We start from the raw sequence: 26,714 nt of genomic DNA, 5'->3' as shown, positions 1-26,714 counted from the left end.
CCAATCATCAGGGATAAAACCTGAATAATCCTGTAAGTCTCCATGAGGAGACATATATTTTAGAAAAGTACAGTGCTGCATATACAGTACATGTTCCATGGTGATGTTATCCAAGAGAAGTTGAAATCAGGGTGGATGAAGGAGCAAAAAGGTTAATTTGAGCCATTGCTTGTCACACATAATAGGAAGAAACTTGGTGAGTTCTGCATCCTCAGTAAACTGTAGCACCTCTCATAACTATTACAGCTGGACATAATTTGTTCCCTCATTTTTCTAACTGAACCACAATGTGACTGCTTCTTTGCTCACGTTTATTACTAAATTGTATTTACGTTTATAACTCCATTGATTTAATAACAGATGAAAATTTCGTTTTTTTTAAGAAGATAGCACCTTTGGCAAATAGATATTCATATATATTCAACCCTAAAAACCTGGATGCATCAAATATACCTTTTCAATGCCAAGAATTATGTGGCACAATGTTTAGCACTGCTGCCTCACAGCACCCGGGATCTGGGTTCGCTCCCTGACTTGGGTCATTGTCTGTGCGGAGTCTGCAAGTTCTCCCCGTGTTTGCGTGGGTTTCCTCCGGCTGTTCTGGTTTCCTCCAACAAGGCAGAAAGACGTGCTAGGTGTGGCAACTAAGGGATTTTCACAGTGACTTCATTGCGGTATTAATTTAAGCTTACTTGCGACACTAATAAAATAAAAAGAAAACAAATTAATGGATAAAGTCACAGTGCAGGAGGAGGGCATTCAGTCTCAGTGAGTGTCTTTGCCCAGCTTTTCTCTGCAATCTTTTCTCTTCAGATTATTACCCAATGCCCTTTTGAAAGCTACAATTGAATCTGTCTCCACTACATTATCAGGTAATGAATTCCAGATTATGAACACTCACTGCATAAAAAGATATTTCCTCACATTGCCTCTGGTTCTTTCACCAATCACTTCAAATTGACGTCCTCGAATTTTCAACCCTGCCGCCAATGGCAACAATTTCTCCCTATCTACTCTGTCTAGACTCTTCATGATTTTGAACAGTGCTATCAAATATGCTCTCAATAATCTCGAAGGGCAACAATCTCACTTTGCCATTTTATTCTCGTAACTGAAATCTCATCCTGGAACCATTCTTGTAAATCTTTTCTGCACCTTCTCCAATGCTGTAACATTTGCCTAAAATGTTGTACCAAGGTGAAGTCAAACCACTGTTTATAAAGGTTCACCATAGCTTCCTCGCCTTTGTACTCTGTACTTTAAGTACTCTTTGTACTTTAAGAAGTTCAGGATCCTATAATCCTTATTAACCACTTTGCCAATCTGCCCTGCCAGCCTCAATGATTTATGTATTTACTCTCCAGATACCTTCACTCTGCACCCCCTTTAGAATTGTTTATTTTATTTAAATTACATTTCTTCGATCTTCCTGTCAAAATGTAGTACTTTTCTCCTGTCTCTGTTAAATTTCATCTACCACATGTCTATCTATTCCACCAGCCTACGAAGTCTATCGCAATTTTTCTTACAGTTCACAATACTTCCAAGTTTTGTGTCGCTTGCAAGTTTTAAAATTGTGCCTTGCATACTGTAGTAGGTAGCCCCTTGAAGGGTTTTTTTATCAGAAGGGTCATGTGACCTGACCACCCAATGAGAAATGAACGTGGGGCAGAGTGCGATCTTTTGCAGTGTGTGTCATTCATTGGAAATGAGTGATGGACTGGGCTTCGTTCACAACCCTTTGTAATTTCTTGCGGTCTTGGACAGAGCAGGAGCCATACCAAGCTGTGATGCAACCAGAAAGAATGCTTTCTGTGGTGCATCTGTAAAAGTTGGTGAGAATCGTAGCGGACGTGCCAAATTTCTTTAGCCTCCTGTGAAAGTAGAGGCATTTGGTGGGCTTTCTTAATTATATCATCGGTGTGGAGGGACCAGGACAGGTTGTTGGTGATCTGGACACCTAGAAACCTGAAAGTATCGACCATTTGCACTTCATTCCAGTTGATGTAGACAAGAGCATGTCCTCCACTACACTTCCTGAAGCCGATGATTATCTCCTTCATTTTGTTGACATTGAGGGAGAGATTGTCATCGCACCAGTTCACCAGATTCTCTATCTCTTTTTTCCTGTACTCCATCTCATCATTGTTTGAGATCCGACCCACTACGGTGGTGTCAACAACAAACTTGAAAATTGAGTTGGAGGGGAATTTGGCCACACCGTCATAGGTGTATAAGGAGTATAGTAAGGGTCCGAGGACATAGCCTTGTGGGCCACCGGTGTTGAGGATGATCATGGAGGAGGTGTTGCCTGTCCTTACTGATGGCGGTCTGTGGGTTAGGAAGTCTAGGAATCAGTTACAGAGGGAAGAACCGAGGCCTAGGCCATGGAGTTTGGAGATGAGTTTCAAAGGAATAATGGTGTTTCAGGCTGAGCTGTAGTCAATAAATAGGAGTCTGACATTGGTGTCTTTGTTATCCAGCTGTTCCAGGGTTGAGTGTAGGGCCAGGGAGATGGCATCCGCTGTGGACCTATTGCGGCGATAAGTGAACTGTAGTGGATCCAGGCAGTCTGGGAGGCTGGAATAGATTCGTGCCATGACTAACCTTTCAAAGCACTTCATATGATGGATGCCAGAACCACCGGGTAATAGTTATTAAGGCATGCTGCCTAGCTTTTCTTTAGTACAGGGATAATGGTCGTCGTCTTGAAGCAGATAGGGATCTCAGATTGATGTAAAGAGAGGTTAAAAATGTTTGCGAATACCTCTGCCAGTTGGTCTGCAGGATCTGAGTGCTCGTCCGAGTACCCCAACCGAGCCAATTGCTTTCCGTGAGTTGACTTTTGAGAAGGTTGATCTGATGTCTGCAGTGGTGACCTCGGATATGGGTTTGGCCGAAGCTTCTAGGTGGAGAGCGTACTCTCGCTGACCTCTTGCTCAATACAGGCATAGGATGCATTGAGCTCATCGGGGAGGGGTGCATTGGTGGCGGCGATTCTATATACCTTCATCTTGTAGCCTGTTATGTCTTACACTGAAAAGCCAGTGGCAGGCCAAAGTGCTGCTCCCAATGAAACTGAGGAAAAATGAGACTAGTTTGGCAGGGAGGTGGAACCCAAAGCAATAGGGAGACAGAAGAGAAGGTTGAGGAAAGCACAGAAGTTAAAGAAAGCACGTTAAATAGTAAAGGCAGTGTCAGACAGATCAGGCAAAAGCAGGGCAGAGAGCAAGGGAAGTGTAGATTAAACTGCATCTATTTCAGTGCAAGAGGCCTGACAGGCAAGGCAGATTAACTCAGGGAATGGATGGATACATAGGACTGGGATATAGCTATTACTGAAACATGGCTAAGGGAGGGACAGGATTGGTAGCTCAATGTTCTAGGGTACAGATGCTATAGGAAAGATAGAACAGGATGTAAGAGAGGAGGGGGAGTTGTGTTTTTGATTAAGGAGAACATCGCGGCAGTACTGAGAAGGTCTATTTCTGAGGGTTCGCCCACTGAGTCTACGTGGGTAGAACTGAGAAATAAGAAGGGGGAGATCACTTTGATAGAATTGTACTATAGGCCCCCAAAATAGTCAGCGGGAAATTGAGGAGCAAGTATGTAAGGAGATTACAGATAGCTCCAAGAAAAATAGGGTGGTAATAGTAAGGGACTTTAACTTTCCCAACATTAACTGGGGCAGCCATAGTATTAGGGGCTTGGTTGGAGAGAAATTTGTTGAATGTATTCAGGAGGAATTTCTCATTCAGTGATTCAAATATCACTAGACAGGGCAAAACTTGACCTCCTCTTGGGAAATAAGGAAGGACAGGTGACAGAAGTGTTAGTGAGGGATAACTTTAGGACCAGTGACCGTAATTCCATTAGTTTTAAGATAGCTGTGGAGAATAATAGGTCTGGCCCAAAAGTTAAAATTCTATAATGGGGCAAGGCCAATTTTGATGGTGTTAGACAGGAACTTTCAAAAGTTGATTGGGGGAGTCTGTTGGCAGGCAAAGGGATGTCTGGTAAGTGGAAGGCTTTCAAAAGTGTGTTAACCAGGGTTCGAGATAAGCACATTCCTTTTAGAGTGAAAGGCAAGGCTGGTAGAAGTAGGGAACCCTGGATGACTTGGGATGTTGAGGCCCTGGTCCAAAAGAAGAAGAAGGCATGTGACACGCATAGGCAGCTGGGATCAAGTGAATCCCTTGAAGAGTATAGAGGGTGTCAGAGTAGAGTTAAGCGAGAAATCAGGAGAGCAAACAGGGGACACAAGATTACTTTTTTCTCTGGAGCGTAGGAGGTTTAGGGGTGATCTTATAGAGGTCTATAAAATAATGAGGAACATAGATCAGCTAGATAGTCAATATCTTTTCCCAAAGGTAGGGGAGTCTAAAACTAGAGGGCATAGGTTTAAAGTGAGAGGGGAGAAATACAAAAGGGTGCAGAGGGGCAATCTTTTCACACAGAGGGTGGTGAGTGTCTGGAACAAGCTGTCAGAGGTCGTAGTAGAGGCTGGTACAATTATGTCTTTTAAAAAGCATTTAGACAGTTACATGGGTAAGATGGCTATAGAGGGATATGGGCCAAATGCGGGCAATTGGGACTAGCTTAGTGATTATATAAAAGGGGTGGCATGGACAAGTTGGGCCGAAGGGCCTGTTTCCATGCTCTATGACTCTGACTCACTATTTGCCTTCACAAATCCATGCTAGCCTTTCTTAAGTAGCATGTATTTGTCCAAGTGATAATTTTGTACCAAATTATTGTTTTTAAAGGTTTCCCCATCACTGAGATTAAACTGACTGGCCTACTGTTGCTGGGTTTATCCTTATATCTTTTTCTGATCAAAGGGTATAACAGTTGCAGTTCTCTAGTCCTGTAATACCACACCTGTACCTAAGGAAAGTTGGAAGACCACGGCCAATGCTTCTAGTATTTTTGTTCTTACTTCCCTCAGTATCCTCGGATGCATCTGATCCAATCCTATTTACAGTCCACTGTTCAAATACCTTCTCTACCAAATGTTAGCTCTTCCAGTGTCTCAACTCCCTCCTATTTCACCATGACTTTGGCAGCATCTTATTCCTTTGTGAAGACAGGCGCAAAAGTATTCATTTAGTAACTCAGCTACGGCTACTCTATGTGTGAATCTTTTTTTTCCCATGGCCCTTTGCCTCCTATTATGGTTATATGCCTATAAAAGACTTTTGGATTCTCTTTTTTGTTAGCTGCTAATCTGTCCTCATCCTCTCTCTATCCTGTTTCTTTTTTTACTTCCTCTCTGAGCTTTCTATATTCAGCTTGCTTTTCACTTGCAGAATCAACCTGATATCAGTCATATGCATCCTTTTTCTGTTTCATATTAGTCTACATCTCTCTCGTTATCCAGGGAGCTTTGGCAATTTTTGTCCCACCTTTGGTTTCTCATTGATAGGTTTGTACCTCAGCTGTAGCCGAACTATCTCCTCTTTAAAGTTAAGTCATTGTTCAATTATAGTTTTGCCTTCCAATCTTTGATTCCAATTTACCTTGGCAGGATACATTCTCACCCACTGAAATTGACCATCTGCCAATTAATTACTTTCACTCCTTGTCATTTTCCGCAGCTAACCTAAATTTTAGGTTATTGTGTTCACTGGCCCCCAAGTGTTCTCCAACTGAACCACTTCTATTTCATACCCAAAACTCAATTGAATAATGCCTCCTACCTTGTTGGACTTCAAAAGACTACTTAGAAAATTCTCCTCAATACACATTAGAAACTCTACCCCTCTCTGCCCTTTACTCTATTTCCATCGAAGTGAAGCAATAATATTTATATGGAACGCTGGATCATTATCTTCGAAATGCCACACAGCACATTCTGGGGTCAGTACTTGATTCCATTAGTGCAGATGGATAATTGTTAAAGCTGTTGGATTTCACAGCCCTTTTTTAACCAATGCATTCACGTAGTCCATGTACATAAATATGTAAATACTGTTTGGTGGGGAGAGGGTCAGTAAATGAAAATGCAAACAGATTCTGGCTGTTAATGGAGTTTACTTATGGCAGGAATTAGATTACAGAAGAAAAAACAGCAAAATTCAACAATATATCATCAGTGGTAGAGAAGTTATTGAAAAGCATTATCAAGGTCAAAATAACCTTTCGCTTGGAAGGCATGAGTTAACAACAGAGCGTTAGCAATGATTTGTTGAAGACAAATCAATGGGCCCGATTTTACCAACGGGCGCAAAATTGCGGTAAAGTTGGGCGTCGGGCCTATACTGCGATCTGCACCCGAATCCAAGCAGATCGCGGCTTTACCAACACCCGATTCGGGCGCGGGTCCAGCCCGCACCTGAATCGGGCGGCCTGACGATTTAAATGCATGAGCATGCATTTAAATCGACTTAATGAACCGCGTGCCCAACTCTACCGCCAAATCCCACTTTACTGTCTTCTGGCCCGTTCCGAATCTGCGCTTTTAGCGTCCTGCAGAATAAAAGTGCGAAGCGGATTTCTATTCTGCAGGGGAACCCCCAAAGCCCTCTCTGCCCTTGTGAAGTCACCATCCTCCTCGACCATCCTTCGCGGACCCCTCCCCCCCGCTAACCACCCCGGCAGAACCCCCCCCCCCCCCCCCCCACCCCCCCGGATCAAACCCCTCCTTGGAAGAGCACACCCCCAACCTACCTCGATTGCTGGTCTCCCTCCACCATCCTTCCGTTAGCAAGAAAAGCTGTATGTCCCTCAGCTGGATCCACTTTGGTCAACACAAAGATGGTCCTTCTGCCTTGTGGGTCCATCTGGCTCACCAAGTCAGTTACAATACTGCGTACAGCATCCACTGAACCATCTTGGATACAAAGGATAATGAATGGTACTGGTCGATCTTCCTGGTGTAATCAGGAATGGCTGCCGACACCAAGGATATAATTTCTAGCATAAGCAAGGTTTACATGCAGAACCCTAATGTCATTATCCTTTGTATCCAAGATGGTTCAATAGATGCTGAACGCAGTATTGTAACTGACTTGGTGAGCCAGATGGACCCGTCACACCCCCTCCTCCTCCCATCGCTCCCCCCCCCTCCCCCCCCGAGGGTGATGATCTGGGTCCCGCCCCCTCTCCACTTCCCAACACCCCCCCTCCCCCACCCCCAGAGGGTGATCTGGGTCTCCTCCCCCCCCACCCCGCCCCCCAGATGATCTGGGTCAGAGAGCCGCTCTCTCTGCTTTTATCTTCCCGCCTGGGCGCGCTGCTTCGGATTTTTTTTCGAACTGCGCATGCGCAGTTCAGAGCTCCGATCAGTCCAGCAGCTCTAAGCCCCGCCCACAGCGCGAATCGGGCCGGAGCCGGCAAAACGCGGATGGGCGCGCTGGAAAGAGGATTCCAGGCTTGGATCTATTTGACGCCTGGATTCGGCTCTTAGATTCAAAATGGTAAAATCAGGCCCAATGTCTTCACCTTGATTAAATTATTTGGTGAGGTAATGGAGAAGGAGAAAGTGGTTTGATAGTGAAAGTGACACTGACAGCAAGGCAGCAAAGAGGTGGCTCTAGCAGGTTTGGCTCTAGCAGGTTATAGACTATGGAGGGACATTGGGCTGTTGCTTGTGGTTATGGTATAGACAGAATTTGATTCATTCGGGGGGTTACAGAATGGAGGGAAGTTAGGCCATTTGGGTTATTACAATGTGGAGGGGAGTTAGGCTGATCAGAGCATTGCAATATGGTTGAAAGTGGTGCCAGGAAGAGAATCTTGCTGATATGGAGAAACTAGGAAATCAATCAGTAATGTGAGATCCTGAAATATTTGTTTTGCAATAAGGGAAAGTCTGACAATTGCTTCTCCTTGTTCCATGTAAACACACCTATTATTTTAGTACCATTCATACAAATATCTTTGCATCTTATCATTTTGTAAGCCCTTGTGAAATGTCTAACCTTTTTAATGACAGTACATTTAAAGAAAATCTAGATCAAGTTGGTTGCAGATATTTCATCAAACATTTAGGAACTAAAGAGCTTTTTGTACTTTTTACATTTTAGAGAAATGATGAAGAAGCTGTGGTGGACAGAGGGGGAATGTGTACCATTCAAAAATCGCATTTTGATAAAGAAGACTTGGAAGGTAAAAATAATGACTGCCCGATCCTTTGAGTATCCGAGGAGGAATTTAGACCTTCTCTTCCTGTTTGTAATTGTCATGTGGATATCCTGGACCTACATTTTGCCAGCCACTAATACTCCATGTGAAGTGCCCGTGAGCTGTCCAATATAATGGAATATTTAAGCAGTACTTCATTTAGATTCATCATCTTGTGCTGATCTCAGAGTTACAAAAATAATTTCATTCATTACTTACTACTAATTGTTGAGTATGTAATGATTTATAAAATATATAGAATATATAAATATATAGGGCTAGGGGTTTGGATGGAGAGGAGTTTGTTAGGTGTGTCCAGGAGAGTTTCCTGACACAGTATGTGGATAAGCCTACTAGAGGAGAGGTTGTACTTGATCTGGTGCTGGCTAATGAACCTGGACAGGTGGAGGATCTCTCGGTGGGTGAGCATCTTGGGGATAGCGATCATAATTCTATCTCCTTCACGATAGCATTGGAAAGAGATAGGATCAGGCAGGCTAGGAAAGTGTTTCTCTGGAGTAAAGGGAAATACAGTGTCATCAGGGAGGAAATTAGACGGGTAAATTGGAAGGAGGCATTCTTGGGGAAAAGTACCGAAGGAAAGTGGAGGATTTTCAAGGAATGTTTGTCTGGAGCTCTGCATGACAACGTTCCGATGAGACAGGGGGGTGTTGGTAGGGTACGGGAACCGTGGTGCACGAAGGTTGTGATGAACCTGGTGAATAAGAAAAGAGAGGCGTACAGAAGGTTCAGAGAGCTAGGAGGTGTTAAAGATTTAGAGGAGTATACGGGATGTAGGAAGGAGCTTAAGAAGGAAATTAGGAGAGCGAGAAGGGGTCATGAGAAGGCCTTGGCGGGTAAGATTAAGGAGAATCCCAAGGCTTTCTACAAATATGTCAAGAGTAAAAGGATGAGATGTGAAGGCATAGGACCCTTAAAAGGTGAAGGGGGAAAAGTTTGTGCGGAACCGTTAGAAATGGCGGAGCTGCTTAATGAATACTTTACCTCGGTATTCACGGTGGAAAGGGATCTGGGTGGTTGTACTGCTGGTTTGCGGTGGACAGAAAGGATCGAGCATGTGGACATAAAGAAAGAGGATGTGTTGGAACTATTGAATGGCATCAAGGTTGGTAAGTCGCCGGGACTGGATGGGATGTACCCCAGGTTACTGTGGGAGGCGAGGGAGGAGATTGCGGAGCCTTTGGCGATGATCTTTGCATCGTCGATGGAGACGGGAGAGGTTCCGGAGGATTGGAGGATTGCAGATGTGGTCCCTATATTCAAGAAAGGGAACAGGGACAGCCCGGGAAATTACCGACCGGTGAGTCTAACCTCAGTGGTTGGTACGTTGATGGAGAGAATCCTGAGAGACAGGATTTATGATCATCTAGAGAAGTTTAGTATGATCAAAAGTAGTCAGCACGGCTTTGTCAAGGGCAGGTCGTGCCTTACGAGCCTGGTTGAGTTCTTTGAAAATGTGACCAAACACATTGACGAAGGAAGAGCGGCGGATGTGGTCTATATGGACTTCAGCAAGGCGTTCGATAAGGTCCCCCATGCAAGACTTCTTGAGAAAGTGAGAGGGCATGGGATCCAAGGGGCTGTTGCCCTGTGGATCCAGAACTGGCTTGCCTGCAGAAGGCAGAGAGTGGCTGTGGAGGGGTCTTTCTCTGCATGGAGGTCAGTGACCAGTGGAGTGCCCCAGGGATCTGTTCTGGGACCCTTGCTGTTTGTCATTTTCATAAATGACCTGGATGAGGAAGTGGAGGGATGGGTTGGTAAGTTTGCTGACGACACCAAGGTAGGTGGTGTTGTGGATAGTTTGGAGGGATGTCAGAAGTTGCAGCGAGACATAGATAGAATGCAAGACTGGGCGGAGAAGTGGCAGATGGACTTCAACCCGGATAAGTGTGTGGTGATCCATTTTGGCAGATCCAATGGGATGAAGCAGCAGTATAATATGAAGGGTACCATTCTTAGCAGTGTAGAGGATCAGAAGGACCTTGGGGTCCGGGTCCATAGGACTCTTAAATCGGCCTCGCAGGTGGAGGATGCGGTCAAGAAGGCGTACGGCGTACTGGCCTTCATTAATCGAGGGATTGAGTTTAGGAGTTGGGAGATAATGCTGCAGCTTTATAGGACCCTGGTTAGACCCCACTTGGAGTACTGCGCGCAGTTCTGGTCACCTCCTTACAGGAAAGATGTTGAAGCCATTGAAAGGGTGCAGAGGAGATTTACAAGGATGTTGCCTGGATTGGGGGGCATGCCTTATGAGGATAGGTTGAGGGAGCTTGGTCTCTTCTCCCTGGAGAGACGAAGGATGAGAGGTGACCTGATAGAGGTTTACAAGATGTTGAGAGGTCTGGATAGGGTAGACTCTCAGAGGCTATTTCCAAGGGCTGAAATGGTTGCTACGAGAGGACACAGGTTTAAGGTGCTGGGGGGTAGGTACAGAGGAGATGTCAGGGGTAAGTTTTTCACTCAGAGGGTGGTGGGTGAGTGGAATCGGCTGACGTCGGTGGTGGTGGAGGCAAACTCGTTGGGGTCTTTTAAGAGACTTCTGGATGAGTACATGGGATTTAATGGGATTGAGGGCTATAGATAGGCCTAGAGGTGGGGATGTGATCGGCGCAACTTGTGGGCCGAAGGGCCTGTTTGTGCTGTGGCTTTCTATGTTCTATGTTCTATATCACTTCATCATAGAATAATTCAATTATCAGAAGCAGGACTCCCAGCCTTGAGGGTTGGTTTTGGGTGTGGGATGGGGTGGGGGGTGGTTGGAGATGTATGAGAAGGGCACATCACCAGCTCATTGTGTGAAGAAAACTGAAGCTCAGCAACTATATCAGAGTAGCAGTGTTGCTGAAAACTCAACATCTCCAGGGAGGCAGTCACAGAGCTGTGCATAAAAGAAAACCAGTTGAACCCCATAAGAAGCGGCGGCTACCCAATGCCAGTGGCACTGAATGTCACTGTGGCACTGAATTTCTATTTCTCAGGTTCATTCATGGATAAACATGGATCTTCCGGCCTGTGGATCATCACTGTTTCAAAATAATCATCAATGCTATCTCGAGAGAGCCAACCAGTACGTGTGCCTTTGCACCGATCCAACCAGTCATGTGGAGAGGGCTAGATCATTTGACGCAATTGCTGGATTCACCCAGATGTAGGATACATTAACTGTAAGCATGTGACCTTAAGGCAACGAATGACCAGGCTTCAGTCTTCATTAACAGTTTCCACTTCATTAACGTACAACTAACTTGTGGCCACCACAAGCAATTCCTTCTGGTCCATGCACAGTTCTCGGGAAGCAGCTGCAATGGCTACATGCTTCAGTAGCCCCAGGTGCCAAACGTTTCCAGGACCACATGACCTTCAAGTATGGGTACTGTTGAAAAAGAATACCCACCGAAGGCGTGGTTACTGATGTCAGTGAGGAATCCAAGCAGTGCCACAAGGGAGAGGCGCACTGTTGAGCTACAGAGATTCTGAAGATGCAGTTTAGATGCTTAGATCTGGTGGAGCTCTTCGGTGTGCCCCAGCAAGGGTCTTGTGTATTGTGGTGGTCTGCTATGTTCTGCACAACCTGGCGCTACAGAGGGGAGAGCATTTGAGCATTGAGAATATTATACGGTACAATGTCTCCTCTAGTGTTCAGGAATGTCACAATGATGGAGAGAAAATCATTGAGTTATATATGGAAATATTGGACTTTAAAAGATCTAAGTTTTATATTATTAAAATGAACATAAATCCTGATGTACCACAACCACTGACCGGAATGGCTGCAGCTTGTTTCTCTAAGGGACAATGCAACCCCACCCTGTTTCCAGACAAGGTACTTCTAAACACAACCAAAGACTGATTATAATATCTGGTAAACTTAAAGGGACATACTGGCCATCTAATCTCAAAGACCCTGAGTGTATTTGCTGAGACAACTAGCGGTTTCAGGTTTTAACTTGGAATACACAAAAAGAGAGTTGCCCCATGTCTGTCTGTGTCTGTGTGCGCTGCTAGGATAAGCAGCTAGAAGTTTTTACCCACACTGCGTGCATTATACAGTAACCAAAGCAGGACCTCTGCAAAAATAGCCAACTGTTGCAGGGATATTACGAGACTCTCTTGACAGTGGAAGTCAACCAGCCAACTAAAGGACCGCGCACGGAAAGAGAGCCGAAATCTCTACCAAACCACCGAACACCTGAACTGAAGAATCAACTATTCATCTGCAGAAGCCAATTCTGTTGCAGTCAATTCATGATGGCCACATGCTGCTTCATCTACTCCTTGGAAGTCGACTGTTCCATATAATGTTTTGTTTATATTTACTAACTATTGGACTCAATTCTCACTTATAATCTGTATGTATGTGTACGCACATGTTTTACCATTTTTCTCACCTTTTAGTAGCTAATAAACTTACTATTTTTAACTCAACAAAGCCTGGTTAAATTGGCTCCTTTTTAAACATAACAATTAGATCTGGAAAAAGGAACCTTCTTATATTAATCTTGTTGCTACCAGCAGAGAGGGGTTTGAATAAAAACAGGGAGCCAGTTATCCCTCCTCATCTGGGGTATCCCAACTGGATGGTAACAAATTGAGTGGCCTCACCTTGATCAATGACTTTTGGGCAACCTCAGTTGGGGTGGTCCCAACAGGAAATAAAGGATGATGATGAACAGGCACAGGGAGCTGAAGAACTCCAAAGTCCACAGGCAAGGCACCATGAGATACATGTGAGGGGCCTTGGACATGCAAAGGGGGCTCATTTCATATCATCTTTAATGCAGACCCATGCAATTCAATAAAACTCCTCTGCAGCCTTGTTGCCACCACCTTGCCAGCCCGCTGCATCCAGTAAAATATTAAACTTCGTCATGGAGAATACATCAACTTCATATGGCATGGTCCCACTTTTCACACATTTTGACAGAGCAAGGGCACTATTGAAATCTCAGTGGCCCACAAGAAATGCAAGATATCTCTTGCTTTGCCACATTGGATATTCTTCAGAGTTCTGAACATTTGCAAAGCAACATGCTTTAACAAACTATAAGCCCATGAATCCTGAGTGCAGCTAGGTGCTTTTCTTAAATCTAATAAGAGTGCGTCAATATTGGGCTCCCCCGTGCTGTCAGCTGACATGGAGGCAGGCTGCTGACTTTGCTTTTTCGTTACTTTGGATGACCGAGATGGTTGTGCTCTTGTGTCCTGAGGCTTGGTGGGCACGTGCGTATTGAGGGCCTCTTTCACAAATGCACGAGTCTGCTCTGTCATCAAGTTAAGTGAAGTACTGGGTTCACTGATGGAGGGACAGAGGAACTTCCTTCGGTATCACAAACACCTTTACAGGAACCTCCAGATGCTTCAGGCAGTTGCTTCTCCTCCTTTTCACCTGAGGAATGTGAGCACATCAGTCCCTGTGCTTCACCACCTTCCCTTGCCTTGTCTTTGGTGCAGAAAGCTTATGGAAATGGTGATGGCGTGCAGGTCTGTGCGCTTCATGGCAACCATTGGATGACTTGCTAGATCTGGTTCTCCATTAGGGTCACCAATCACTCGATGGAGGAAGCCAAGCTCACCCATGGCAGTGACACGATGGCACACTTGGCCTGGATGGTTTCCTCTGTTACCCATACCATTGCCTTTGGAATCCACCAGAATTTCCCTTTCCTCACTCTGTTGCTCCAGCACCTGCTGCTTTACCAACGATTCTAGAGGCATGTCATGAACCTGAGCTTTAGCATCGCTTTGGCCTCTCTCAGAACTCCAGGTGTGGTGTCCTTGGCTGTCACAATCTCCGTCAGCTGCTCAGACATTTCTGTGATGTGCTGACCAGATTGTGATCCTAGATCTTCTCCAGAACTGCAAACCATTGATGTGAGAGTATCTGCCTGGTGGAGGGTGTGGGGGAATGATGTGACAGTGTGTCCTTTTGAGGCTGCTGCCTCCTCTGCAGGGGTGGATGGTGGTTCCCAGCTTCTGGAGCTGTCTACTCTTGTCTTTGACTTGGGCGAGAAAGATTAATTTGAGGATAATGTGCATTCCACCACGTCCACTGAGTGTGGATCTCTACATGACACCGGTGGATGCAGGAGCAGTATACCCTGCGTTTGTCAGGGGCTCTCATGTGCCCATTTATTTGGCCACTCATTCACGTCTCCACTCTTGTCTCACAATCTGCAATGGGGTGGGCCCCATGCTAGCTTCCAAGTTCGAGAGCTCCCCCTTCACTGGCATCAGGGTTATGAGATATGGAATGCCACGGCCAGTCTTAACCCCCTCCTTGGCATTGTGGGCATGAGGAGACAACTGGGATGGGAAGTGGCAAGTAGAGGCGGGTATTGGTCTGAAGCCAGGAGTAGTGCACTTGCTCTTCTTAGCCTCACACTGCGGTAATAGTTTTTTTTAACCTTACCTGTTCCACATCCTTTCAGGGCCAATGGTTAGGTTGCGATAAATTTGCAAAAATTGAGCAAAACATGCAGAACACATTTCATAGTAACATTACAAATCAGAGTAGACAATTCAGTCCCTTGGGGCTGCTTCAGCATTCATTACATCATAGCAGATGTAGCATTTGATACTCTTACCTAACAAAACTCTATCTATCTCAGCTCTGTTTTAATATCCGCAGCCTTTGGAGAGACAGTTCCAAATCTTTGCAAAGATTTTCCTGATTTTCACTTCTGAATAGCTGAGCTCTAATTTAAGATGATGTCCCCTTATTCTTGATGAAATAGTTTCTTTGTAACTATCTCATCAAATCCTTTTAATATTTTAAACTCCTTGATCAGATCATCCTTCAATCTCCTATATTCAATGGGCGACAAGCCAAGTTCCCTCATCTTTGAGCACTCTAATCTGGTGAATCAGTGCTGCATCTCCTCCATGACCATTATATTCATCCTGAAGTGCAGTGTCCAGAATTTAATACTGTACCCCAAGCCTCTATCCAGCTGAAGTATGACTTTTTTCCCTTCGTAATCTGGCCCTCTTCAGATAAAGGTTAACAGCTTTTTGATGAATTTTTGTACTTGTCTGCTGATCTTTAATTATTTGTGTACTCAGACTCACAAATCTCTGCACCTTAGATTACCCATTTCTCATCAATCAAAAAATACTTTAATTTATTTTTCTTGGGTCTAAATTGGGTGACCTCATTCATACTTGTCTATATTGAACTCTATTTGCCAAAGTTTTTCTCATTTAACCTGTTTCTGCCTCTCTGGAACTGTCTACTAATGCCTGCATTACTTTTTGCTGATCCTAACTTATTCTCCTCCTAATTTCTGTTGAATTAGGCAGCATGGCTTTAACACAGCTATAAGCCCCTGAACAACATGTTAAATGGGTCTAATGCTTGCGTTGGCTTCCAGAAATCAAATCCCTCCCACCCCCACAACACACAACTTCTATTTTCGCACAGAAATTGGCTACGATAATCACCAAATTTTTCTCCCAGCCTAACTTTTTAAATTTCCTTTTATTTCTGGTTAATCTTTAGTAATTCTGCGTGTAATTTTGTCATGAGCATCAGAAACCCAATGTCATGACGATTTCTGGTTAGCATTCCTTCTGGCTAAATTTTAGGTCGGGTGCGGCCAATTAATAGGTCATCTCCGTATTTGCCATTCAAATAGTGACACTGGGTAGATTCTGGAGGTGGAAGGTACAGATAACGCCGCCCACTACAGGGGAAGCCAGTAGCTCTCATTTTGTGACCAGTGGGAGGACTACTTAGGACCAAGCATGAGCCAAGCACTGATGGCCCAGCTAGGAGTCAAGCCACCATCAGTATCAGGGAAGCAACTGACACCTTAGTTGGCCCATGATCAGAAACAGTCATGCAGAGACATCTGCCTGACTTCTGTACTCAATGGCAAGGTGGTGACATAGGAAGCCAGTGTCTTGCTATTTTCTGCTGGAAACATTTAGTTCATGTTCAGCTGTAATGCAGCCTTGAATTTCTATTATGCAGCTGCCCCCTCTCACTTACTGGGGCACTGACACTGCTGGAGCCTGTGTGTCACCAGCAAAATTACCATGTGATGTGGAAGTTGCTTAGCAATGCATCCTGCTTCAGATGCAGTTTGCTAGCATCAGACCCAGCCCTCCCCTGGGAAAAGTGGTTGGAGGTGGGAACTCAATGAAAAACTGGCCAATGCGTTTTGAATTAGCCTGCGCCAACTTCCAAACCAACCACCACCAAGGGCTTGGGAAAATTAAAAAATCAGCTGTTTTGAGTTTTATTTTCATTGAATGCAGCTTGTTTGTATCTTTGCAAACAGACCTACTTTTTCTTCCCCAGCTTATTTCTTTTGACAACTTCCCACATAATAAAACATGGTTGATATGTACATATTCCTTTGCCTCTACTGGTGCTGCTCTGGAACTGGCAACTTGGAAATGCACAGGATTTCCTTGTAACTTTGTAATTTTGTCCATTAGAATTGACATTGTATGATGCAAGTGTTTATAAGCCTAATTCCTTCTTAATTGTGAACCGCAAGGATTCTTTCCTGATGCATTTCAAAATAATTAATTGAATTGGCAACACCTACCTTCTACATGCTACGGTATTCGAAGCAAATATTTATTCATCCTTGTATTATATAAGATTGCTGGAATAGCATCACAGCTATACACCCTCATAGTGTCATTAGCCACAGTGAAGGGCATAAATATCTTTGCCTTTAAAATGTTTTGACAGTTCAGTTGCTGTTGGTAATGCTTTTCAGTGACAGTACCATGGTAACTGTGCACATTTTGTATTGCTCTGTTCATTTGGATTCCAGGAGCCCAGCATCAGTGAAGTAACTTCCAGTGTTTATGGTGTTTAGATCCACTTTTCATTGGCTGCTGGCAGGTTTGTGAATGCAGCTCTGTCTGGGTGCACAAGGCTGATGCCAATTTATTGAACACAGATTTTGTTTGAAGACATCACAAACAACGGACCTGTGGAATCAAAATTAAAAGACTGGCATAAATTCCACTTACTGCTGTTTTTTCAAAGCAGTATAGATTGTTGTTTTCTTGAACTTTTAGGACTTATTAAAATAATTTATTCTTTCACACATGATGGGCATGCTGGCAATGCCAGCATCATTGCCCATACCAAATGGCCCTTGGGAAGGTGGTGGTTAGCACTCTTCTTACTGCTGCAGTCCATATGCTGTAGGTACACCCACATTGCTGATCGCAATGGTAGAGTGACAGGACTCTGACTCAGTGACAATGAAGGAAGACAACATAGTTTCAAGTCAGGGTGGTGAGTGGTTTGGAGGGGAACTTGCAGATTGGGCTGTTTCCATGCTTCTGCTGCCCTTGTTCTTCTAGGTGGTGGAGGTCATGTGTTTGGAAGGTTCTACTGAAGGAGCCTAGTGAGTTGCCGCAGTGCATCCTCTAGATGGTACACACTTGTGTCTGTGGTGGAGGGAGTGGATGTTTAAGGTGTCAGATAGTGGGTCAATTAAGTGGGCTGCTTTGCCCTGGATAGTGGCAAGTGTCTTCTGTTGTTGGAGCTGCACTCATCCCGACAAGTGGAGAATATTCCATCACAATCCTGACTTGTGCCTTGGAGATGGGGGACAGGTTCTTTCCCCTTATGAGCAAATATTCAGCACCCAATCTTGCAGCTGATGATGCATTGCCTTCCCAGCTAGGCATGGTTTCTGTCCATGGACAACTAACCTCTTTTTCTACACTATTCTGGCTCCCTCCCTGCCCTAAGCATGTGTTGAGTTTCCTATTTCACCTGATAGAAACATAGAAAAACTACAGCACAAAACAGGCCCTTCGGCCCCACAAGTTGTGCTGAACATATCCTGACCTTTTAGGCCTACCTATAACCCTCCATCCTATTAAGTCCCATGTACTCATCCAGGAGTCTCTTAAAAGACCCTATTGAGTTTGCCTCCACCACCACTGATGGCAGCCGATTCCACTCGCCCACCACCCTCTGTGTGAAAAACTTCCTCCTAACATTTCCCCTGTACCTACCCCCCAGCACCTTAAACCTGCGTCCTCTCGTAGCAGCCATTTCCACCCTGGGAAAAAGCCTCTGAGAGTCCACCCGATCTATGCCTCTCAACATCTTGTATACCTCTATTAGGTCTCCTCTCATCCTACGTCTCTCCAAGGAGAAAAGACTGAGCTCCCTCAGCCTATCCTCATAAGGCATGCCACTCCATCCAGGCAACATCCTTGTAAATCTCCTCTGCACCCTTTCAATCATTTCCACATCCTTCCTGTAATGAGGCGACCAGAACTGAGCACAGTACTCCAAGTGGGTCTGACGAGTGTCTTATATAGCTGCATCATTATCCCCGGACTCCTAAACTCAATTCCTCGATTGATAAAGGCCAGCACACCATACGCCTTCTTAACCACCTCCTCCACCTGCGGGGCCGATTTTAGAGTCCTATGGACCTGGACCCCAAGGTCCTTCTGATCCTCTACAGTACTAAGAGTTCTTCCCTTAATATTGTACTCCTTCATCCCATTTGACCTGCCAAAATGGACCACTATGCATTTATCTGGGTTGAAGTCCATCTGCCACTTCTTCGTCCAGTCTTGCATCCTATCTATGTCCCTCTGTAACTTCTGACATCCCTCCAGACTATCCACAACCCCACCAACCTTCGTGTGCAAAGTTCTGGCCAACCCATATCCTCCAATACCACTAAGCACCCCTTCCCTCACCCAAAATGGAAAGATGCATCCTCAAAATGATGACTAGAAATCAGTAAGTCAATGTAGCCAGTATGTATCAAGAATACCCGAACCACCAATGGAAGACTTAGCATCTAAGCAAAATGACTTGGAAACTAAAATGGGAAATAAAACCAAAAGCCTTCTACCCGGTAAGTAAGTACCTCAACTTCCTACTGAAGAGGAATTGTGAATGCTCCCCACTGCTGAGCAGAGAATTGTTGGCAGCATTCAGTTCTCACCATTCTTGCAGGCTCATATTCCCATATATCCACCAATGGCTGCATCTGCCCTTCCAATCCATGGCCATGCTCGCTACATTTCACTTCCCAAAGCTCTGGCTGCCAATACTTCAATAAGGAGTCTAACAACACCAGGTTAAAGTCCAACAGGTTTATTTGGTAGCAAACGCCACTAGCTTTCGGAGCGCTGCTCCTTCGTCAGATGGAGTGGAAATCTGCTCTCAAACAGGGCACAGAGACACAAAATCAAGTTACAGAATACTGATTCTGCACTGTATTCTGTAACTTGATTTTGTGTCTCTGTGCCCTGTTTGAGAGCAGATTTCCACTCCATCTGATGAAGGAGCAGCGCTCCGAAAGCTAGTGGCGTTTGCTACCAAATAAACCTGTTGGACTTTAACCTGGTGTTGTTAGACTCCTTACTGTGTTTACCCCAGTCCAATGCCGCCATTTCCAAATCATGCCAATACGTCCCCAGCCAACCTCCTACTGGCTGCATTTCCCCATACACAGGCTGCTCCTCACCCTTCTTCATTTCCAAGTGTGTAGCAACTACTTTTCTCACAAACAGTAACCGACTCCTCCCGCCTAGCACCTCTTTCCCAAGCTCTATCCTGATTGCATTTTCTCTTCCTAATGGCTTGCTGTTCATTTCCCATTTTCCCCATTGATTTAAATTGCCCTTACTGAGCATTCCTTTAAAGAATCACACACGTACTGTTGTCTATTACCACCGAATCTGTGGAGTCTTTCCATAACACTGCAGATGGTACAGATTTCACCAAACTTGGAGTCCCAGAATGCAGGATTGCTTCAGAGTGGTACTGCAATGTAAAAAATCTTCAAAGTGAGTTCTCATGGGTGATTTTCCTTGAGCCTCAATAGCAGTTAGAAAATAATGTACATTTCCATGATCTATTATTTTAGCGTTATGTCCATAGTATTTATGAATGTGCACAGTAAACTGACTGTGCTAAATTTAAGCTTAAATTATCACATCACTGTTATAATATCATAATATTTTAAAGTCTGCCTGAACTATGGGATTGATGCTAAAATTTAGTATTTCAATATGTGAATTGAACAGGTCTGTTGTGCATTCCAACCATTATTCATGTAAATTGAGTCTGTGTCTTTTTAAGCTCTGTTTGTGAACAGAATTCCCACTCACCTGAAGAAGGGGCTAAGAGCTCCGAAAGCTTGTGTGGCTTTTGCTACCAAATAAACCTGTTGGACTTTAACCTGGTGTTGTTAAACTTCTTACTGTGATCAAGGCATGCAGTGCATCCATTTAACTAATTGCATTGTCATTGTCAATGTCATTGTCAAGACCAAGACTCTTCATCATGTCTAGACATTATAAATGCTTGTCTCTCCAAACCTGATTATCAGAAGATAGTAAGAAATTTAAGACAGAAAATGTCAGCAGGTCTGACAGCATCTGTGGAGAGAGAATAGAGTTAACGTTTCGAGTCTGGATGACCCTTCATCAGAACTGTGAAATTTGTGGAATTTTGTGGAAAATGTCATTGTTTCATTCTCAAATTTGGTAGGCAATTAGTTTTTATCAATTCGGCATCCAAAAAGAGGGAATTTATCAATGGCAAAAAAGAATCATTGATTTTAAAAGCTACTAAACATTAAGGGTGCTTTGAATTTAGAAATTACATTTAGTTGTATTTAAATTCATTCAAGTTATGTAAGCCTTGAGCTTTACATATATGTGTAGTCAATAATAAATGAGTTTAGACACAATCTGTTCTTGATATTGCACCGTCTAATGATTTAAATATAACATATGCTGACAAGGTGTTTAAACATTTCTCTGAAAATAATCATGCATTTTCACGTGAATATAGTGTGCATTTGCAGTGTGAATAAATGACTACACATTGCATTTTGTATAAACTCATAAGTTGCCAACTATTTTTCCTGTGCATCTTATTAACTTCGACAGCATCATTGACGGATGATGGCTACAAGTGGCGTTTCAACCTTATACAAAAGATGAAGGAGAGAATACTGTTTTAGCTGTTGATTGACATGGGTGGGCTGAGTTAGCTTGATGTTTGGTGCATAGCTTAGCAACCCGCTGTGACCAGTTCCAGCTAGTTCTGTGCTCGAGCTCATTCTGATTGTCAACTTGATGTATTGAACAAAGAAGTCTTTTACGTTGAAATTGGGTTTGAAGTGTAATTCGAGAGCAATTGAAATTTACGTTTGCTATTGCTACAATCTAAATAAATAGCTGACAGTAGATTGTGACCTTTACCAGAAAATGTTTCCATATAATTTGTTGAGAGGGAATCTGCATCTCCTCAAAAAATCAGAAATGATTGTTTCTAGAACAATAGTTGTATGCAATACTACTTTTTCATGACGTGCTTGTATTTTAGAATGTAAGTAATTAATCATATTTTAACAAATAATTTGTTTAGAGCAAAATACTAGCTTCTTTCTGCAAGTTAATGCATGGATGGGGAAAAAAACAAAGAGAAATTAACAGGGTTATCTGTTCCGCTATGAGTGCCTTTTTTTTTCCCCAAGTGTTCTCGAGTCTAAGGAAGTCTGGGCGATTAAAACCAAAGTGTTCATAGTCCTGGCAGCTACCTGTTTTAAGAGAAACAGCAGGAAATCCTATTAACAGCCTGTGGGGCTCCAACCTATAGGTCGATAAGGAGACTGACTTCTCCAGATGACCCCGACACCAGTACTGTTGACAAGCTTGTGGAAGGGACACCATCACCCAAAGCCCTTGGTGATAATTCAGTGATGCAAATTTATTCCGTTGACAGAGTCCAGACAGCAGCGTTTGTGGCATACCTAAGATAAATGGCTGAATGGTGCGAGTTCAGGTGCGCACTCAATGACATGTTGAGAGACAGGCTAGACTGTGGTGTTAACAACATGACTATGCAAAAGAAATTATTAGCAGAGGCAGACATTACATTAAGGAAGGCATTAGAGCAGCTGGAAGAATTAGGCATTATCAAGGCTGTAAAGTTTTCTGAGTGGGTGGCACCCTTCAAATCAGTGGTTAAGCCGGATAGAACCACTAGGATATATGGGGACTACAAATTGATTGTCACTCGAGCAGCAAAATTGAATCGATACCCAATACCAAGAATTGAAGATGTACATGCCAAATTAGCAGGAAGCTTAACTTACACCAAACTTGAAATGAGCCATGCATACCAATAATTAGAGTTAAATGAGGCATCTAGAGAAATCTTTTACAATCTTTTACAATAGTATACTCGGCTATCCTTCAGAGTCTCATCAGCATGTGCATTTTCCAACGCATGATGGAAAACTTACTAAAGGACCTACTAAAGGTGGTTGTCGATCTAGATGATATACAGATTACAGGGGCGTTGAGGAGGAATATCTGGCAAATCTCAAAGACTTTTTAAAGATATTTAAGAAGGCTGGAGTGAGGCTAAAAAGGAAGAAATGTATGTTCCAGACTCAGGAAGCAATGTATTTAGGGTTCAAAGTGGATGCAAAAGAGCTGCACCCTATGGAAGAGAAGATAAAATCAATTAAACAAGCAATATTCACCAGAAATATGTCAGAATTGAAACCTGTTTTAGGCATGATGAAATATTATGGAAGGTTTATTCCTAATCTTTCTATAGAGTTGTCACCCCTATATACACTGCTCAAGACACACCAGAGATGGTATTGGAAAGAACATCAGAAAGAAGCCCTTGACATTTGAACTGCATCCTATCACCATGCTTCAAATGGACTGGCTGTGAAGAAATCGTCATCAGCCTCTCTACAAACTAAACTGGCCCCTTTCCTGATCACCGATAGAACAACATGTCACTATAGGTATTACGCCTGTCAAATTACAAATGTGTTGATGTATTAGAACAAGATTGGATCTTGTATTTCCAAATTTGGTGAGGAGGATGGAGGCAAAACAGAACACACAGAAGAAGCATCACGCCTCTACAAAACTGAGAGGGCATTTGATGTGGACGACTTGGTATATATAAAGAATTATGGTGCCACCATGACCTCTTCCTGTTGTTGGAACAGCTCTTCAATTTTGCCACAAGCCTCAGAGGTTTGTGCTAGCCAGAGTAGGAATGTCAGGATAACTAAGATGAACACGTGGCTTGAGGGATGGTGCAAGAGGGAGGGATTCAAATTCCTGGGACATTGGAACCAGTTCTGGGGGAGGTGGGACCAGTACAAATTGGACGGTCTGCATCTGGGCAGTGTTGGAACTAGTGTCCTCGGGGGAGTGTTTGCTAGTGCCCTTGGGGAGGGTTTAAACTAATGTGGCAGGGGGATGGGAACTGATGCAGGAAGTCAGAGGGAAGTAAAGTGGGGCCCAGAAACAAAAGGCAGTAAGGGGAAAAGTGGAAGGCAGAGAAACCAAAGACAAAATTCAAAAAGGGCCACAGCACCGAGTACAGAGATTGTGGAGAACTCAGTGTGTGGGCGCAGTAAGGCTATGAGAAATAAAACATAGGGAAAGTGTACAAAACATTACAGGACAGATGGTCTGAGGTATATTGTTTTAACACAAGAGGTATGACAGGTAAGGCAGATTAACAAAGCTTGAATTACTACATGGAACTATGATGTTGTGGCAATTACGAAGACTTGGCTGAAAGAAGGGCAGGACTGGCAGATTAGCATTCCAGGATTTATATGCTTCAGACGAGATAGAGAGGGTGACAAAAGAGGTGGGGGTGTTTCTTTACTGATTACAGAGGGAGGACACCTTGGTGGGATCATGTAGTGAGGCCATATGGGTAGAACTCAGGAATAGGAGCAGTCCAAGCACACTGTTGGGGCTGTACTACAGACCTCCCAACAGCCAGTGTGAAGTGAAGGAACTGATATTTCAGCACATTATGGGAAGATACAAAAGCAACAGGGTTGTTGTGATGGGCAATTTTAACTTCCCCGACATAGACTGGGATTCCTTAAGTGCCAGGGGCTTATACGGGCAGAGTTTGTTCAGTGTGCCCAAGAGTGCTTCTTGAGGCAATATGTAGATAGCCAACTCAGGAAGGGGCTATCTGGTTCTGGGAAATGAGCCCGGACAGGTGATTGATGTCTCAGTGGGCGACCATTTTGGGAACAGTGGTCACAGTTCTATAAGTTTCAAGATACTTGTAGAAAAGGATAGAAGTAATCTCAGAGTGAAAGTGAAAGGGGGAAGGCTAACTATGACAGTATTAGGCAGGAGCTAGGGAATGTAGACTGGGGCGGCTGTTTGAGGGTAAGGAGTCTTTTAAAAGTCAGTTAACAATTCAGGACAATTTTGAAAACAAAAGCAAATTACTGCAGATGCTGGAATCTGAAACCAAAAGAGAAAATGCTGGAAAATCTCAATAGGTCTGGCAGCATCTGTAAGGAGAGAAAAGAGCTGACCTTTTGAGTCCAGATGACCCTTTGTCAAAGCTAAAAGGTATTGATAGTGGAAGATATTTATACTGTATACAGAGGGAATGGAAGCTGAGTCATAGCCACAAAAACAAGGGGAAAGGCTGCTGATGGCAGTCCATAGAGAGAATAAAAGGTGTGAATGGCCAAACGGCAGAGAAGCTGAAATCAGAGGGTAAGCTGTGACAGATGAAGATGTTGGGGGAGAGGGGGGAGGGCATGCCATTTTAAGGGAAGGGGGAAGATGGCTTGCCATTTTAACACGCGATCCTGCTCCCATGCCCACATGTCTGTCCTTGACCTGCTGCAATGTTCCAGTGGAGCTCAACGCAAACTGGAGGAACAGCATCTCATCTTCCGGCTAGGCACATTACAACCTTCCGGTCTCAACATCGAATTCAACAGTTTCAGATGATTAGCTCTATCCCACCTCGATCCCTCTGTTTTCATTTCATTTAATTTTTAACTGACTTTTTTATTGTCTTTATTTTTCTTCCCCCCCAACTCTTTCCCCCTTTTTTATCCCCCCATTCCTTAACTTTTCTCCCCTTTGCTTCCCCTTTTCTCAATTTTACCTCTCTCCCACCCATCCCCCTCTCCCCCCACATCTCTATCTGTCACAGGTTACCCTCTGATTTCAGCTTCTCTGCCATTCGGCCATTCATACCTTTTATTCTCTCTATGGACTGCCATTAGCAGCCTTTCCCCTTGTTTTTGTGGCTATGACTCATCTTTCATTCCCTCACCCTACAGTTGAAATATCTTCCACTTTCTATGTCTTTTAGCTTTGACAAAGGATCATCTGGACTCAACATCAGCTCTTTTCTCTCCTGACAGATGCTGCCAGACCTGCTGAAATTTTCCACCATTTTCTCTTTTGGTTTCAGGACAAGTATGTCCCTTCAAAAATGACGGATAAAGGTGGCAAGATTTGGGGACCTAGATGACAAAAGAGATTGTGAACTTAGTGAAAAAGAAGGGGACATACATAAATTTCAGGAAATTGAAAATGGATAAAGCTCTTGAGGAATACAAAGATAGCAGGAAAGAACTTAAACAGGGACTTGGGAGGGCTAAAAACGGCCATGAAATATCCTTAGCAGGCAGGATTAAGGAGAATCCCAAGGTTTTTTATGCGTATATAAAGAGGAAGAGGGTAGGTCCACTCAAGGACAGTGGAGGAAATTTGTGTGTAGAGCCAGATGAGGTGGGTGTATTCCTTAACAAGTACTTTGCATCAATATTCATAAAGGAGAAGGATATGGTGGATGGTGAGTGTAAAAAGGAGGATGTTGACACTCTAGAACACGTTGAGATAAAAAGGGAGAAGGTATTGGAGGTTTTGAAAAACATTAAGGTGGACAAGTCCCCAGAGCCAGATAGGGTCTATCCCAGAATACTGAGAGAGGTGAGGGAAGAAATTGCTGAGGCTTTGGTCAAAATCTTTATATCTTCTTTAGCCACGGGTGAGGTACCAGAGGATTGGAGAGTAGTTAACATTATTCCTCTGTTTAAGAAGGGTAGAAGAGACAATCTGGGAAATTACAGACCTGTGAGCCTTACATCAGTGGTGGGAAAATTATTGGAGAAGAATCTTAGGGACAGGATGTATTCACACCTGGAAAAGAATAGGCTTATTAACAATAGGCAGCATGGTTTTGTGAAGGGGAAGTCGTGTCTCATAAACTTGATTGAATTATTTGAGGAAGTGAAAAATTGACCAGGGCAGGACAGTGGATGTTGTATACATGGACTTTGCCTTCAATAAGGTTCCTTATGGCAGGCTGATATGGAAAGTGAAGTCATATGTGATCTGAGGTGAGCTGATAAGATGGATACAAAACTGGCTGGGGCATAGAAAGCAAAGAGTAACAGTGGAAGGATACTTTTCTAACTGGAGGTCTGTGAAGTGATGTTCCACAAGGATCAGTGTTGGGGCCTCTGTTGTTTGTAATATATATAAATGATGTGGAGGAAAATGTAGGTGGTCTGATTAGTAAATTTGCAGATGATACAAAAATTGGGGAAGTAACAGATAGTGAGTAGGATGTCAGAGAATACAGCAGGGTATAAATCGGCTGGAGACCTGGGCTGAAAGAAGACAGATGGAATTTAACCCAGCTAAATGTGATGCAATTTGGAGTTTTGGAAGGTCTACTGCAGAAGGAAAGTATACGGTAAATGGTAGAGCCCTTAGAAATATTAACATATAGA

The 26,714-nt window shown here is 43.7% G+C and overlaps 1 protein-coding gene across 1 annotated transcript in view; it reads left to right on the top strand.

The window, feature by feature from the left end:
- The window catches only part of LOC144503632 (sodium-driven chloride bicarbonate exchanger-like), a 267,586-nt gene that overhangs the window by 39,099 nt on the left and 201,773 nt on the right, over positions 1-26,714 (top strand). The window contains exon 2 of the mRNA XM_078228280.1: positions 8,028-8,109. Within this exon, the coding sequence (XP_078084406.1) occupies positions 8,028-8,109 (82 nt within the window). The remainder of the gene's footprint in view (positions 1-8,027; positions 8,110-26,714) is intronic.

The sequence above is a fragment of the Mustelus asterias genome, chromosome 14, assembly GCF_964213995.1.
Source record: "Mustelus asterias chromosome 14, sMusAst1.hap1.1, whole genome shotgun sequence".
NCBI lineage: Eukaryota > Metazoa > Chordata > Chondrichthyes > Carcharhiniformes > Triakidae > Mustelus > Mustelus asterias.
The sequence above is the reverse complement of the archived record's forward strand: the minus strand, read 5'-3'. Positions and strand labels throughout refer to the sequence as shown.